At 29.3% G+C, this 16,999-nt stretch overlaps 1 protein-coding gene across 3 annotated transcripts in view; it reads right to left on the bottom strand.

Moving 5' to 3' along the window:
* Window positions 1-550: 550 nt before the first annotated feature.
* Window positions 551-16,999, bottom strand: part of LOC103577250 (voltage-dependent calcium channel gamma-4 subunit) — a 129,857-nt gene continuing 113,408 nt past the window's right edge. For all 3 annotated transcript variants that reach the window (XM_008557821.2, XM_053740697.1, XM_008557820.2), the window contains 8 exons: window positions 14,781-15,136; window positions 9,254-9,346; window positions 6,395-6,538; window positions 5,279-5,367; window positions 3,263-3,418; window positions 2,939-3,160; window positions 2,552-2,721; window positions 551-797 (listed from right to left, as the gene is read on the bottom strand). In XM_008557821.2, coding sequence (XP_008556043.1) covers window positions 2,563-2,721; window positions 2,939-3,160; window positions 3,263-3,418; window positions 5,279-5,367; window positions 6,395-6,538; window positions 9,254-9,346; window positions 14,781-15,102 — 1,185 coding nt within the window. In that variant the 5' untranslated portion in view covers window positions 15,103-15,136 and the 3' untranslated portion in view covers window positions 551-797; window positions 2,552-2,562. The remainder of the gene's footprint in view (window positions 798-2,551; window positions 2,722-2,938; window positions 3,161-3,262; window positions 3,419-5,278; window positions 5,368-6,394; window positions 6,539-9,253; window positions 9,347-14,780; window positions 15,137-16,999) is intronic.

The following is a 16,999-nucleotide window of genomic DNA, read 5'->3' as shown; positions in this document are numbered from 1 at the left end:
CGAACATTTTTTACGGTATATATATATATATATATAAGTATCAGATATTACGAGGGAGTCAGAATATCAATGTGTAATTAAAATATTATGGAAAGTTTTGTCCTATTTTTCTGTATGGCTCTTGACACTTTTAAAATGTATAATTAAAGTATATAAATATATATATTTATAAATTAACTTGATTCTTGATATTATAAATAAATGAATAAATAATATAATTATTTGAAAAGTGCATTGGTCTTAATAATTTTTTAAATACATTATCATAATTATTTAGATAAAGTGCATTAAGAAGAAGAAATATATAATTATTGACTTATATTATAACACTTTCACTAATTGTATTATCTAAATTATTTTATTTTTTAGTATTATCATTATTATTATTTAATTAAATATCAGCCTTAAATTGTATTATATAAATTAACGATGTCATTACATATATGTTGATAACAATTATTTATGTACAAACTTTAATAATTATTCATGATAAAGTATCACTTATATATTAGTAATATAATCAATATGGCAGGGATTGCAATACCATTAATTATATAATAACTTTTTTTTTCTTATAATTGTCTTTGATTTTTTTGTGTATTGTTTAGTGGCAGTAATAAAAATTATTATTAAGTCACAATGAGACTCAAGGGGAAACAATTAATTGTGTCTCATCGTCTTGGTGGGTGAGCAGTACTTTAACTTTGACTTTTTTTATTTTAACTTTTTTTTCTCCTTCACTATCTGAACTTTCGTCGCTTGAGTCACTTGCAGGATTTTCCACAAGCTTTGCGTACCTAAAAAAAGCATAAAAAATAACTTTAAGAAGATAATAGTATTTTATACATCATGCGCAATCGGTATTATACTTGATCTCAGTAAATATATACAATAGTTTATGTAATTAATACACGAAGAAAAGCGCCGTTAAATGTCTAAATTACGGTAATTATCGTAATTGGCTGCGTTTTGTTGTATTTATCACGAAATACGATATTTCTACGGTAAAGTAGTCGTGGTTTACAGTAATATACGTCAATTTACGGCATTTACGGTAAAATATACCATGTATTTGTTTATTATTACAATTATACAGAGTAATACTAAACTTTATGGTAAAATACCGCAGGTTTGCCGCATCTTTACGGTAAATTACTATTCTTCAACCGCAAATTTACGGTAAAAATCCATACTTTTGCCGTAAAATGTCGTATTTTTACCTTAAAAAACCGCAATTTACCTGAAACACCGCAATTCTTCCGAATACCGTAAATTACGGTAATTACCGTGATTCAAAGTTGTCAGAAAGTTATAAAAATAATTAACCTTATTATTAAAAAAATATTTAAACTTTATAAAATTGAATACTTTGTATAATACTATTCACTTAAATAAATTTAACTCAATAAGAAAAAATAGTCATCTTTGCTGTTGGTCGTATAAATAAATACAGATATATAAGGTTATAACATTCAGCTGATGTTGTTTTGATCTACATATGCGTATGCTGAATAATTAAATGCATATGTGCAGTTTAAAGATTTTGGTCAGGTCATGTTTCTAAGGTCGTTAAATTCAAAGTGAGGTCATAGGAAAGAAAAGTGATAGCCCTAGCAGATCCGAATTACGGTAAATTACCGCAGTTCGCCGTAAATTGCCGTAATTTACCGCAGGTTACCGTAATTCACAGTAAATCATGGAAAATTGCGGTAAATTAGGTAATACCGTATTTTACGGCAAATTTACAATAAGATTACGGCAATTCACCGTAAAATTTATGGAATTTTCCCGTAAATTGCGGTAAGTTGCGATATTCTACCGTAAATTACAACATTTACCGTAGCTCGGATTCACTAAGGAAATTACAACATTTTATGGTAAAATACTGTAGTTTACGGTACACGTTCGTCATTTTACCTAAAAAGTACAGTATTGTTACCGTAAATTTACGATAGGTGAGTGGTTATTTACTGTAAAATTTTTACAAGCCTGCGGGACTTTTCCATAAAGTGAAGTATTGCACTGTAAAAACTGTGAAGATAAAACGGCATAGGTACTTACGGTAAAAATGTCGCAAATTACGGTAAATTGCCACATTCTTACTGTAATTCATCGTAACATCCCTTAAATTACGTTATGTTACTGTAAATTGCTGTAAATAACCGCAAAGTTCAGTTAATTATCTCAACTGCGGCAAATTTGCCATAGAGAACCCGTATTTCACGATAAATTCCGGCAAAATGCAGTAAATTACGGTAATTTCCCGTAACTTAGATTCACCAGGGACATAAGTTATCGGCTTAAATTATTGAGTAAAGACAAACTCCGCCCATTTCACTGAAGTTTAATTCTGAGCGGTTTGATTTAAAAATAAATGATTTATTATATATTTAACACTCTTTTGACCAATAAGAAAGGATTGTATTTAATATAAGACTTTATGATGTTGACTTTAGCCAGTTAGCGGAGTATTCTTCGACATGAGTTACATAAAATTAAAAAAAATAAAAAGTTAAAATATTGATTATTAAATAAATAAATAAAAACTTACCTAACGCTGTATCAAACAGGAGTTGTACGTCTAAATGCTTCTAGTGGCCATTCACTACTACCTTTGACCGGCGGTGCTGGTGGAAAAGGTGTTTCAAAGTCAAACGTTACAAATTCATGTTGTAGATTTGACCCATACTCATCATTTAGTACATCAGCCGTCGTACTAATCTTTATTTAAAATAAAAAAAAAATAAAATAAAATAAAAAGAATAAATTAATGAAATTAAATTAATGAGACTACAAAAGTTTTAAATTAAAAAATTACCATTATGTTTATGAATATTCATAATCTTATATCATAAAAAAAAGTAAAATAATGATAATAATAATAATAAAAGTCAAGAGAGTAATCGTATTCTCCCCTAATATGATTGTCGTTTCTCACCGTCTGCGTAGTAAGGTCTCGTGGAAATTGTCTTGGGTACTCGTGATAATCAAGACTAGGAGGGGGTGGAAGAAATTCATCGAAATCCACTTGATCCACAGAATCTCTACTGAAAAAGTATCGCTTTTGATGTCTCTCACACAAGAAACTGCTGTGAGTATTATGAGAGTGACTGGGGTGAAAATTTTGCTGATGAACGTGATTACTCAGATGATAAACATCCTAAGAAATAAAAATATAAGTAATAAAATATATGACTAAGTATAAAATATATAATAAAATAATATAAACAAATTGAAAAATAACGTAAAGATAAATAAATACCTCGCAATTTTTTTGGCTTAATTCTCGTTTACCAAAGTCTCGTTGATGCCAAGATATGTAGAGAAATATTGCGGAAGTACCGGCAACCTCGGTCGTGATAAATCCACTGACGTATAACAGAAAAGAAAATCCATATCTGTAAGTGAACGGTGGACCCTGGAAAAATGAGGTAAGGCTTTGGTGTACGTGGACTAAAATACTGAAAAAATTAAACAAGAAACAAGTCATAACTGGTAAGCAACAAACGATTATCTCATCGCCGTTAACTCAATTCCGACGACACTCAATCTTATTATTTTTCTCCTGCATCAATCACTGTGTCTTCTTTCATTTTCTTCATTATTTTTCTCAATTGCTATGATTATCGTTACACTTTTTTATTATAATTAAAATTAAAGCGGATTAAGGTTTTTAAAAAAACTTTGAGCTTTAAAAATATTTAATTATTTACAACATTGAGTGCAATTAAGGCCATTAAGAATTTTATTTTTTCTTACGATAAGTGAAAAAGTTATAAAACGATGCAACGTTATAGAAAGTTGTATAATGAAATTATAAAGGTAAGAAGTTTGTGCGTAGTTTTTTTTTTTTTACAATTCAACTAAATTAATTATTGGCACATGGAAAAAATAAAATTTTGAAAATTAGTGTTTGAAATTTTAACTCGAAACCGGGCTGTCAATGTAGAGAATTTCAACACCCGTGCAAAAAAAATTCTTTTCCAAAAGATTCCAAAAAAGTTCAAGACGTGGAACTTTTAAACTTGAAAGCGATTAGAACTTCGAGTGGAAATTTTTTAGAACTTTTGTAATTTTGATAGTTAAAAAAAAATGTAACTATGTAACGACTTTATATGAGCGAATTTTGAGTAAAAAAAAGGACGTCTTTAAAATGAAATTTTACTGCATTTTACCCTGATTTTGAAAAATTTCAAAAACCTCTACAAAGGTTTTTCAATTCTTATATATATAAATGTAAAAAATTTGCGGAGTGAACGCGGATTAAATACGGAGTGAATGTTGACTTCAGTAAAATCCACATCACTCCGAAATCACTCCGTTGAAAAGATAAACTTCGTATTTACTCGGTACTCGGTACGCGGAGTTATTATTTTTTGAAACTCCGAAGCTCCGAGTGACGGAGTGAACCTGAATTTAAATAAAATCTATAATCACTCCGAATTCACTTCGGATTTTTTACAGTGTACGGGATTATTGGTTTCAAATAGGAAATTTTTTCATAACGAGGGTAAAATATAGTCTTTTAAAACCTTCCTTTATAACTCAAAATTCGCTTATGTAAAATCTTAGACAAACATTTTTTTTTTTACAATCAAAATTACGAAAGTTCCACTCGAAGTTCCAATCTGTCTCAAGTTTAGAAGTTACACACGTCGAACTTTTTCGAAACGAACTTTTTCAACATGGGCATTCCAAATAATAAATTTTATAATACGTGTCATGAATTTAAAATTTTTTTACGATTTTTTAAGTTCAAATATTGATTTCTCCTGCATGAATAATAAATTTTAATGTTTATCCTATAATTATTTACACTTTAATTATAAATTTAAGAATTACTATTCAATGACAGTCTTTACTAATCACTATCATAATATTACTTGTCGTTCCTCGAGTTATATATTTCATTTATTCCGGGTAATGAAAAAAAATTTGAATTTAAATGAAGAATATTTTCGTAAACACTCGACCACATTAAATAATACAATTTTTCAAAGGCCGTCCCCTTTTTACTGTTGGTTTTAACAAGAAAAATCAAGTGAGTTTTAACTTGCATTCGACATTTATCAGTAAGAATATAAAATTTTTTAAATCCAACAGAATTCGCTTTAGCAATTTTTTAAAATGATATTTTTTATTTATACATTATAAGAATAATTGAAAAAAATCTAGCTTTGAAGTATTTAAAAGTAATTATTTTCTTAATGATCTCTACTTGCTGAGCTTTAAAAAAATTAAAAGTTAATTAACTTTAATCATAAAATATTTAACTAACCTGGAAAGAAGATCTAGGTCTTAATTTACTTCCAACTTCCGCTTTGAATACAGATATGTACATGATCATTCCTACGAGCATCAACAAACCTGGGTAATCAGAACTTATTGTTATTTTAAATAAAACCCAACACTAAAATTATTATACATATTCTAGGAAAAAAAACAAAACTTAAATTGTATTTGAACTAATTGGTCTGTCTTTGAATCTTTATAAAAATTTTAAGTCGTTCTTTATCTACACGAAAAAAAATTACGGAAATGGTTCCCATAATTTTGGGAAATTTTTTCCTATACCATCATAGAAATTACGACCCTAAATTATGGGAGCAGTTTCTATAATTATAAGAATGTTTCCCATGATTATAGGAAAAGTTCCGATAATTATAGGAATGATACCCATAACATTATAGGAATGATTCCCATAATTATATGAGAACGATTCCCATAATATTATAGGAATGGTTCCCATATTGGTATAGGAATTGTATCCATACTATTATGGGAACTATTCTCATAATGCATAGTAAAGCTTCCTATAATTTTCTTTTCATGTAGAGATGATTAAAAAACAGACTAATAAAAATAACAGGCAATAAAAGTTTAATTTTGGTCTAGAGAAAAATAAAAAAAGGCAAAATAATATGAGAAAAAAAGTTTGATTTTGATCTAGAAGCGATCAAAACTACACTAAAAATTATTGAAAACAAGTTTGAAAATAGTCTATACAAGAAATAGTACAGGGAAAACTCGATTAAATTTCATATGTTAATTAATGCACATAAAAAAAAAATTGAGTAGAAATAACTTAAAATAAGATAAAATTTTTCGACCCAGGTTAATTTCAAAGGCTGACTTCCTATTAATTATATATTAATTCTATAAAATAAATAAATGTTAGCAAATATAAAGGAAATGAAAAATGCCCTAGGCAAGACAATTATTGGATCGGGGTTTCTGTCTAGATATATTTATTTATTCAACTGTACTACAAACATCTAGCGAATAGATCTGAGTGCGAGTCATGTTGAAATGATAGATTCATACTCACAAAATTTATATACTTGACTTTATTCAGTATCTTTCGATATTCCTCAGGCAAAATATGTTAACTTACCGCAAATAGTGAAGACCACACCGGCTACGAATACACACAGCTGGTGCCTGGGACGAGATACGTGGGCAGCAAAGTAGCAAACTTCTGCAACTACTAGTAGCAATGTTGCTATGAAGAAGAACATTGCAGACTTTGTGACAGCATCTAAAATATTGTGAAATAAGGCAAGATATTACTGCTTACAAGTTTTTCAAATAATGTCTACTGTGAAAAATTTTCGGAGTAAACGCTGGTTAAATCCGAAGTGGAATACTGGGAAAATATTTTTTATTTATTTAATCCCTTTCACGGAGAGAAATTTATGGTAAAAATTACAATATACTACGGGAAAAGCTCCCAATGGCAACAGGTTTTTTTGAAATATCTATTATAGGAATGTCACTTACAACAATTATGGTAAACATTCCTATCTATATGAGTTTAATTTCTATATGATATTGAAATAGTTCTTATAAAATTATGGTAATAATTTCTATATCATTATCGTGCGAATCATCACCGTAATAAATGGTAAAAATTACCATAAAATTTATGAATTCATCATGTTATAGGAATTATTACTGTTATATGATAGTAATCATTACCATGCTATCAAAGTAATCGTTACCATATTATTATGGTAAACAAAACTATAACAGCATGGTAATGATTCCCATACACTATAGCAATAATTCCTATATCATTATCGTGCGAATTATCACCATAATATATGACAATGTTTATTACAATAAGTCGTAAAGATTCCCATAAAATTTATAAATTCATCATATTAAGGGAATTATTGTCGTAATATGATGATAATGATTACCATGCTATCATAGTAGTCGTTACCATATTATTATGGTAAACAAAACTATAACATTATGGTAATGATTCCCATACACAATAGTAATGATTCCCATGCACTATGGTTATGATTCCCATCTACTGTTGTAATAATTACCATAAACTATGGGAATCATTACTATAATAGATGATAACGATTACTATAATATTATGGGATTATTTCTCATACATAATGGGAGCAGTTACTATGACATTTGGGGAATATTCCCATATAGGCACCTAGGAACCGTTCCAATATAGATATAGTATTTACTTTAATGTTATTGTAGGAATTATTTCCATTATAGTAACCATTTACATAATATTATGGTAATGATTCTCTGACATTATCGAGCTATATAGTAGTATAGGAATGGTTACCATAATCTGAGAATATTTTACATATATAATGGGGATGGTGTCTATGATGTAGGGCTTATTCCCATACGCACCTTAGGAGCCGTTTCTATGTTGATATAGAATTTATTTCTATGTGGTTATAAGAACTATTCCCATGAGTATAGTAATTATTACCACATGATACAGGAACTATTACCATGATACACAGAAAAAAATAATCGGTAGCAGCAACCGAAATAATTGGTAGCGGCTACCAAAAAATAATCGGTAGCGGCTACCGAAAAATAATTGGTAGCAGCTATCGATTATTTTTTTTCCGTGTAGGAATATACACTATATACACAGAAAAAAATAATCGGTAGCAGCAACCGAAATAATTGGTAGCGGCTACCAAAAAAAATCGGTAGCAGCTACCGAAATAATTGGTAGCGGCTACCAAAAAATAATCGGTAGCGGCTACCGAAAAATAATTGGTAGCAGCTATCGATTATTTTTTTTCCGTGTAGGAATATTCCCATAATTATGGTAACTTTTTCTAGGAATTACAGAAGGATATCCCATAATTCAAAATGACAATTAACATAACATTATGAGTTGATATTTCATAAATGTACCAGGAATGTTTACCATAATTTTCTCTCCATGTCATAGTGAAATTCACTCCGAAGCGGAATTTATTTTGACGTTAAAACTACGGATCAGAGTGAATGCGGATTGAAATATAATTCCCGTCGCTCCGAAGTTGTTCTACCAAAAAAAAAAAATGTTGGAAAATCCGAAATTGCACACCTCAATCGCTTATTTTATTTTTAATCATTACTTTCATTTTTTTTTTTTTTATTACAAATTTTTATTCAACTTTTGAATCATTAATTTGATTTTTTTATTTCTTGATTCCAGTTTAATTTTTTTTTTTTTGAATTTTTTCTAAATATCCCATATTTTTGTTGTAGATGTCGCTCTTTTTTTAAACCTACTGTTTTACGCTAGTGCTGCTACCAGTAGTTGATGAGGAGAAAAAAATAAAAAAAATTTACTTTTGTAATAATAACAATAGTAAAAATAAAAATGGCCGCTAAACTTTTCGTGAATAATCAGTTTTACGTTTCTAATTAATTACAACTAAACTAAAAGGATTTAGACAGTAATTTTCAATAGGTTTCTTGTGATCAAAAATACAAAGATAATAAAAAAAAATTTAGACCGATTAATTGTTCCTATCGAGAGTTATTTGGTTTACTAAGTTTCATACACGACAATTGACAACTCATGTCACTGGGATTAAAATAATTTATATTTAATTAATGGAATAATTAATCGACTTAATATTGGTTCGAAATTATCCTTTAATAAATTGTCTGCGTGTTAGTATAAAATTTTACCGATTTTAGTATAATCCAAAAAGTCTAGAGATAATTTAATGTGAGTGAATGAGTCAAAAAATTTAGAGCGATCATAAAGTACCCTCAGCGCTTTAGCTCTTGAGGTGTGCAAAAGTCTCTACTTTTTCCGTATGCAGAGTAATTTTTTAAAAAATTCCGCAACTTCTAGTGAAGAAGTAAATTCGAATTGAAATAAAATCCCTATTCACTACCGATTTAGCAGTGGGTAATTTCAAAGGCAAAAAATAATTTCTTTTTAAATTTTTGGAAAATGTGTTACATAAAAACTTACAAGGTATCGCCATCGTTGAATCACTGGGATCAGGGCTATACTCTTCGTTGGGGAAGTAGTCGATACTTGAACACTCGTACTGTATGTGTGAAGCTAAAAGAAAATTTAATAATCATATATGTATATATATATTTGAAATTGGTGTACAGGAAAAAAAAGATTGCGAGATTGCAGATATTTAAAATTGGATAACTTTGTTTTTCCATCGACACAATGAAAAATGTCCCAACATTGAATTTATAGATTAATATTTCACTTAAACATATTTATTTAAATAAACGTTCTGTTGTGTAGACATGTAAAAAGATTTATATCCCGCTGAGTGGATTAAAACAAAATCTGTATGTTATTATAAGAAAAATAGAGGGATAATAATAAAAATAACAATGCATAAAAAAACTAAATTTCATTATTCATCGTTGTAATTATATTTTATTTCTTATTATGCTTTGAATCATTGTTTAACGCAATGGATTAATCAGTTAACCTGAGGAGTTACTGTTCTACTATACGGTTAAAAAAATTTTTTTCTTTTATTCTCCAGGATATTTGACAGGTTTAAATGGAATAAAGTTGTATTCAACAGAAATAGATATTGCTGATTTTTTTTTCTTTCTACACCAGCAGCTAGTACTATTCTGTATAGATATACAGGTAGATAAAAAAAAGTGGATAGTTTGCAACGCGAAGGAATTAAAGTTTCAGCAGATGGAGGTGCAAAGTTTACACGAACGTCATAGCAATAAAGTAGACAGACTTCATAAAATTGTAAAATTGTAAAAAAATACTCGAGTAATATTTTCCTCTTACGTTCACTTGAATATACATATATATATATATAAAAGAGAGTAAATGAAAAAATATTATTAAACCACTTGTAAACGTGCGCATATTCGCGTTACTACAAATAATATTTGAATGTGGATTAAAAAATTTATATAAATATTTTTTGACTTTTATATTTTTTATTCAAATATGAAACATCTCTGGTAGCCACACTGAGAGGAAAAATAACTTTTATAAACAATGTTTTTTCTCTTTACAAGAAGTTATGCTAATGAAAATTTCTGATTTGGTTACATGTCTAAATATCACAGTCATAATATCGCATGAAAAATTCACATGCCAAAATATCATACAACAAATTATCACACGTTTAAGTGTCACTCGCTCAAATAGCGCGTTTTAATATCATATGAAAAAATATCATATTTATTAACATGAAATATACTAGGTATCTATCTGTGTGTACACTCTCTTAAAATGAATCAGTGAAATTCCACTGATTCAACCAATGAACTAAAAATATGTAAACGCGCAGGTACAGCAGCATCCTGTACATGAGTGTATTTAAGTGTTTTATTGTGTCAATAAGTTATTGATATTTATTTATTATCTTTATGTAATATATCAACTAAGTTTTATATAACAATAATAATTATACACTGTGAAAAATTTACAACAAATTTTACTATGGGTGCATTGTAACACCGGACCATAAAAAAACTGATACAAAATTTACAAGTGTCCCATAGTAAACGATATGCGCAGACGACACGATTGGGACCTATGCGCATACGTTTACTATGGTACACTTGTAAATTTTGTACCAGTTTTCTTATGGTCCGGGGTTACAATGCACCCATAGTAAAATTTAATGGGAATTTTTCACAGTGTATGACAAAATTTTGACAGAGTATGAAAATAAATAACTTTGAAATTACTTAAATAGCTAAAGAGCTAACCTCAATCCGGAATAACATTTTAAAATTAAATGTTAACTGAAAAATTTATAATCATAAGTAATTGTTATTAAGACTCTTTTAGTTCATTTTGTTTTTAAATAAACGTTTATAATAAATAAAATTAAGTGGAATTCACTGATTCAACGAGTGAGCTAAGCGATCATCTTAGTCCACTGGTTGAATCAGGGAATTTCACTGGTTGACCCAGTGAATCAAGCGATCACTGGTTCATTTTAAGAGAGCACGATTTTTTTACGAGTTATATGATTATACTGGGAAATTCGGGTGTATGATATTCTGATAAATGATAATTAGACGTAAGATATTTTCTTATCTCATTATTATGGCATTGATATTTTTTCGGGTGATTTATGACTGTGATATTTAATCGTGACACATAAGTGAAATAAATTTTTATATTTTTCTGTCAACAATTTTTCTTCAAATTAAATGTGGACTTAAAAATACAATAACCTTTATTGATTTACTATTTAAAAAAAATATCGATTTTACAAAAGTTATTTTTGTTTTTTTTTAGTAAATTTTGATCACAAGGACGGAAGTCTACAACCAAAATAAGATGTTAAGTTGACCGTAACTTGTAGTTAATTTGGAAGTTAAATTTTGCTCGTTCGAATTTTTCAGGACAACTCTTCCTTGAAGGCAACTTTATAATTGAACTTGCGTTCCTATTACGGCTGTATATAAATTTACGTAAACTTGTAGTTTATATTGTACTGATATTACATTCAAAACTTGAAACAACAGACCCGGGTCGACAATTTTGATCTATTTTAAATTAATAAAAATTTCTATTCAATTTTACTTTTTATTTGTATTCAATTTACATCTCAAATTTAATCGAGCTTACCCATACTATTCCTTATTCAAACTTGCTTTTAATAATTTCTAGTCTGGTTTTGATCGTTTCTAGTTTAAAATCAGACTTTTATTGCCTATTATTTTTATTAGTCTGCTTTCGATCACATGTAGATTAAAAACAATTTAAAATTTTTATAAAAATTCAAAGACAGACCAATTAGTTCAAACGCTATTGAGTTAGACTGAAATCAGATTAAATTTTTCTACCCACCCTGGTCAAAAATAAAACTTAATTTAGACTTGGTCGTCTTAAATTATGGCTAAGGCGAATTCACCTTAGTTTCGTCTTAACTGGCTTACTGAGCCACGATTAAAAGCGATCAATTCTAAATCAAGTTTTATTTTTGACTCGGGCGGAGAACTTGACGTAAGCTTGACGTTAACTTGACCGAAAACACTGAATAGTAATAAGTTTCTGAAGAGAAAGTGTAGCTATTAGGGATGTGGTACTAGGAATGAAATATTAATTTTAATATCGACGTATAAATATTGATATTCATAGGTAATAAAGTTATAAGTACTTATATTTTGAGTAGTTGATGTATAAAGTAAATAGTGACGATAAGTCTACCATGAAGAAATAATAAAAAAGCTATTGATATAACGATAAGAAAAAAAAAGTTTGTAATAGGAAAAGAAATTAAAGCATAGAAAGCAAATATAAAAAGCAAAAAAAAGTAAAAAGAGAATTTTTTACGTTATCACTGTTGACGGGACTCGTCACGAAACGATGAATAGGATTCTGCACTGTTTTTCATTGCATCCAGAAAATAATATTTCAGAGCTTCAATTTTTTTTCACATTCATATGATATTGAAGTTTCTATAGTTTTTATATTTACAATATAACAATGAAATTAAGCTTTTCCATTTCAGTTAATTTAAACTATCAGTTAACTTTTATTTTTATTTAGTCGTAAAGGAAATAGAGATTGAGAGATTAATAATAAAAGATAAAAATGCAAATAAACAGAGATGCTAAAAAATTTTATATAAATTATTTACAGGAAAAAAATATTTGCAAATTTAAAAAAAGGAAAAATGTTCATAAAATTCCCTAAATTGTATTTATTTATTTTTTTTTCTTTCATTTACTAAGACGTAATTAGTAAAAGGAAGATATTTAAGAGCTGGATACTCATTTCCGTACCGGAAAATTGCCGCTCTGACTGTACCTCAGACTGGGAGGTAACGTATAGAAGTGAAGATAGAAAAGAAAAAAACCCATGTCAAACTGATGGGATTCAAAACTTTCGAGTTAAAAATTTTTTTGGTCAATAGCAATCCAACCTTGATTGTATAAACGAAAAAACCCGGAACTATAAACGTTAAAATGCCAATATTTTGGTATAATCCCTTGGCATGGTAGAAGAGTCACTTCCGCTTCTGTGACCCGAAATAATTTACATTACGGAGTCTGTTTATCTTTCAACGTATCCAAAATTGTTTAAGTAAACGTATTACAAGGTTGTGTAAAGTACGTGCTTTAGGTTTACTGATTTATATATACATATATATTTCGTCTAGGTACATAAGAAGAACAGTTGAAAATTTTAACTATTAAAACAGACATCACAAAGCCCCTATGAGAGCCGCAATACAGTGCCGACATCTACTGTAGCGTTGTTTGACCATCACATATATATATATATATATATATATATATATATATAGAAATAAATAAATACTAATGTGATTCTTATCAAGAAAATTTGTAACTGACGTAAATTAAAAAAATTAATAGAAAAATGAACTATTAGCTTAATGATTGATTGGAAAAATGAATGAGCAGCTAAAAGAAAATTTTTGTATTATTTATTATTCAATTTAATAATTCACTTTGATTTATTTTCTACGTTAAAGGATAAAGGAAATATGTTTTCAAAAAACTAAATTAAAGAAATGTGAAGGGAAGAAAAATAAAGCTATTAAATGGCGAATCACTGTCCCAGTGTCACGATATCGTTCTATATGCATATAAAGGTAAAACATTTGACTTGGACAGTTTTTTTTTTACATTTATACATATATTTTATAAATATATTCTGAAAAGTTGAATATTGCCAAGAAATCCAAAGATCATATATATCTAGCGGTTGACGTCAAATAAGATTTACTATTTATAATAAAAGTGAATGAAAAATTTAAATTCAGATTTAAAATGCTTTAAATTCAGCATTGAATGAAACGTTGATACAAAATAAAGTGAAAATTAAATTGACTGCATGAGGTGGTTACGAACTAGCAAATGTACACTCGAATAAAGGCAAATAAATATTTTTAAGTATTCATAGTATATATGGGTGTTTTTTTTCGATTAGAAACCCCAAATGGAATTATCCATGACTACGAGAACTTTTTAATTCTTGATTTCTCTCTAACTCCCTCGTGGTCTGATATATTTTTTTTATTTTTTTCTTTATCTATTATAATTTTTCCTCTCTTTTCTATCTTCACTGAGGTACGTTTCCTCTGGCAGACTAGGGTACAGTCAGAGCGGAAAGAGAAGAAGGGTGGTTTCCGGTACAGCAAGTAACGAGTCATTTCCTCATTTCTCCTGACATCCCTTTCTGTTTGACCTCCTTCTTCTCTTTCTCCCTTTTCCCTCATCTCTTTACATTACGACAGAGGGTTGTTACAGTCTATGAACACTTTGCAAATATTGCATTGACTAAATGCTCACTTAAAGATATTGATTTTATACTGATATTAAATTATCATTATTTTCAAAAATTACTCAACATCGAAAACAAATAAATTTATATCCCCTTTTATTTCATTTCATTAAACACCTTTACCTATTTTATGCTGCAAAGTAAAGAAGTTAAAAAAAAAAAAAGTCGGCTTTAATAATCCGGTTGGATAAATGCACCATAGGGACAAAGCTGGAAGATAACTCACTTGTAGCGACGCAGACTCTCCAGAGGCCACTGTAAGTAACTTTACTGTCCGGTTCGGCAGAGGCGTTCGACGCGAAAGCTTTCGGCAGCTTTTCCTCAGTAAAAAGCCACTCACCCGTACCAATAGCGACGGATACGATGATAAGAGATAAGAATGCTGAGATACCCGATGCAATTCTGAGACTGTTATCACTGTTTGAACTGTTATCAGTATTATTGTAAGTACTGCTTGCACGGCTGTAACTACTCGAAAGTCCTGAATGCTCAATTCTGTGATCGTCTTCTTCCTCGTAGCAACAACCACAGCAATTGTAGCAAGACATCACGACCAACTACTGTCTTTTCTTCGTAGCATCCCTAGATTAAATAATGAAAATTTTAAATTATATTATTATTAAGATAAAAGACCGTAAACCCGGTCAGTACCATTAGTCACTCACTTTTACAGGTTAATACGTTTTTATATTATTTTTATACACGGAAAAAAATAATTGGTAGCAGCTACCAATTGCCGACTAGTAGCCGCTACCGATTATTTTTCGGTAGACGCTACCGATTGCTAATCAGTAGCTGCTACCAACCATTTTTTTCCGTGTACAAAAAATTATTGATTAATAACAATCTGTAAATCTAAATATACTAAAATATGACTAATCGGAGTATTTTATACTTTATTATGAATTTAATTAAGTGGCTGTTTTAAAAATTGCGCTCATCCTGAAATTTTTCATTTTACGCCATACCTGCGCTGAAAGTTTACATTAATGTCCTGTTTAGACGGAAAAAAGTCGTTCTTTCTTATTATGAGAAAATAAATGATGAAAATTAGCGCATGCGCGATTTTTTTCGATACAAAGGGAAAAATTTAAGCTTTCAGAGGCAGATCTGGTAAAAAATCGTAAACACACCACGGATGAATATAGGACCCTAAACTGCGTGTTTGCCACGCGGTTCAGAATGCCCTACTTTCTTCCCTAGGTGTGTAATAAACTCTTATGTAACTCATGCCAAAATACGCCGTTAACTGGCTAAAGTCAGCCTCATAAACGTTTATATTAGAATATAATCCTTTGTGATTGGTCAAAAAAGTGGTTTGATGTTTATTAAATCACAAACTTTTATATGAAACCACTGAATTTGACTGAAATGGGTAGAGTATATCCCTACTCAATAATTCAAGCCAATAACTAATCTATCACCTTTCTCGCTTATGATGTCTCTTTGAACTTAGCTGCCCTATTGACATGACCAAAATTTCTAGACTGCACATGCGCATTTAATTATTCAGCATACGCATGCGTAGATCAAAGCAACATCAGCTGAACGTTATAACCTTACATATCTTTATTATTTGATACAACATAATACCAGAGACGGCTTTTTTTATTGAATTAAATTTTTTTAAGTGAATCGTAACCAACAAAGTTTTCATTTTCATGAAGTATAAATCTTTTTTTAAAAGTAAATTATTTTTATCTCTGACTGCATGACACCGACTTTAGACATTTAATAGCGTTTTTCTTTGTGCATTCATTACATAAATTATTGTATAAAGTCCTCTCAGAAATTAAGTCGCCGTAGGGAATTGTCGGAAATTTTTGGTTTGTGATGTTAATGAGTAGTACCGGCGTGAGATTAGACTAATTTTCTAAAAGTGGGGGTAAAATCCAATGGCGACTTACTCTCTGGGAGGACTTTACATTTATGACGTCGAGTATAATATCGATTTCCACATGATGTATAAGATACTATTATAAATTATTCTCCAATTCGATAGTTCAGTTAATACCGTCTTTGAGCGAGTTTATCCCCACTATTAGTGAGCGTTTATGGGTACACTTAACCAGCTTATTTAGGAAATTAATTATCAACATGATTCTTAACCTTTCGTTACTCGCGTCCACTTGCCCAACGATTTTCTTCATGTGCCGAGCACTGTGCCGCTTTTACATTCTTGTTATACATAAAAATACTTTTTTTATATTTAAAATGTATATTTATTATTCATATTATACATATTTAACAAAAATATAGATTTCAAAAAAAGAATTGGTCAAGTATAGTCACAAATACCCAGACAGTAACTTTTATTGCAATTTTAGTCAAAAAGGTGGCGTCACGTCCATACACTGATAGAAGTATTTATTTGATATTAATAAATATATTTATTTGAAAAAGTTTTCTAGCATTATTGGGCTGAAATAAGTATTTCTTTGTCTC

Source organism: Microplitis demolitor, chromosome 7, assembly GCF_026212275.2.
Source record: "Microplitis demolitor isolate Queensland-Clemson2020A chromosome 7, iyMicDemo2.1a, whole genome shotgun sequence".
Taxonomy (NCBI): Eukaryota; Metazoa; Arthropoda; class Insecta; order Hymenoptera; family Braconidae; genus Microplitis; species Microplitis demolitor.
This window is presented reverse-complemented; position numbering and strand designations above follow the sequence as displayed.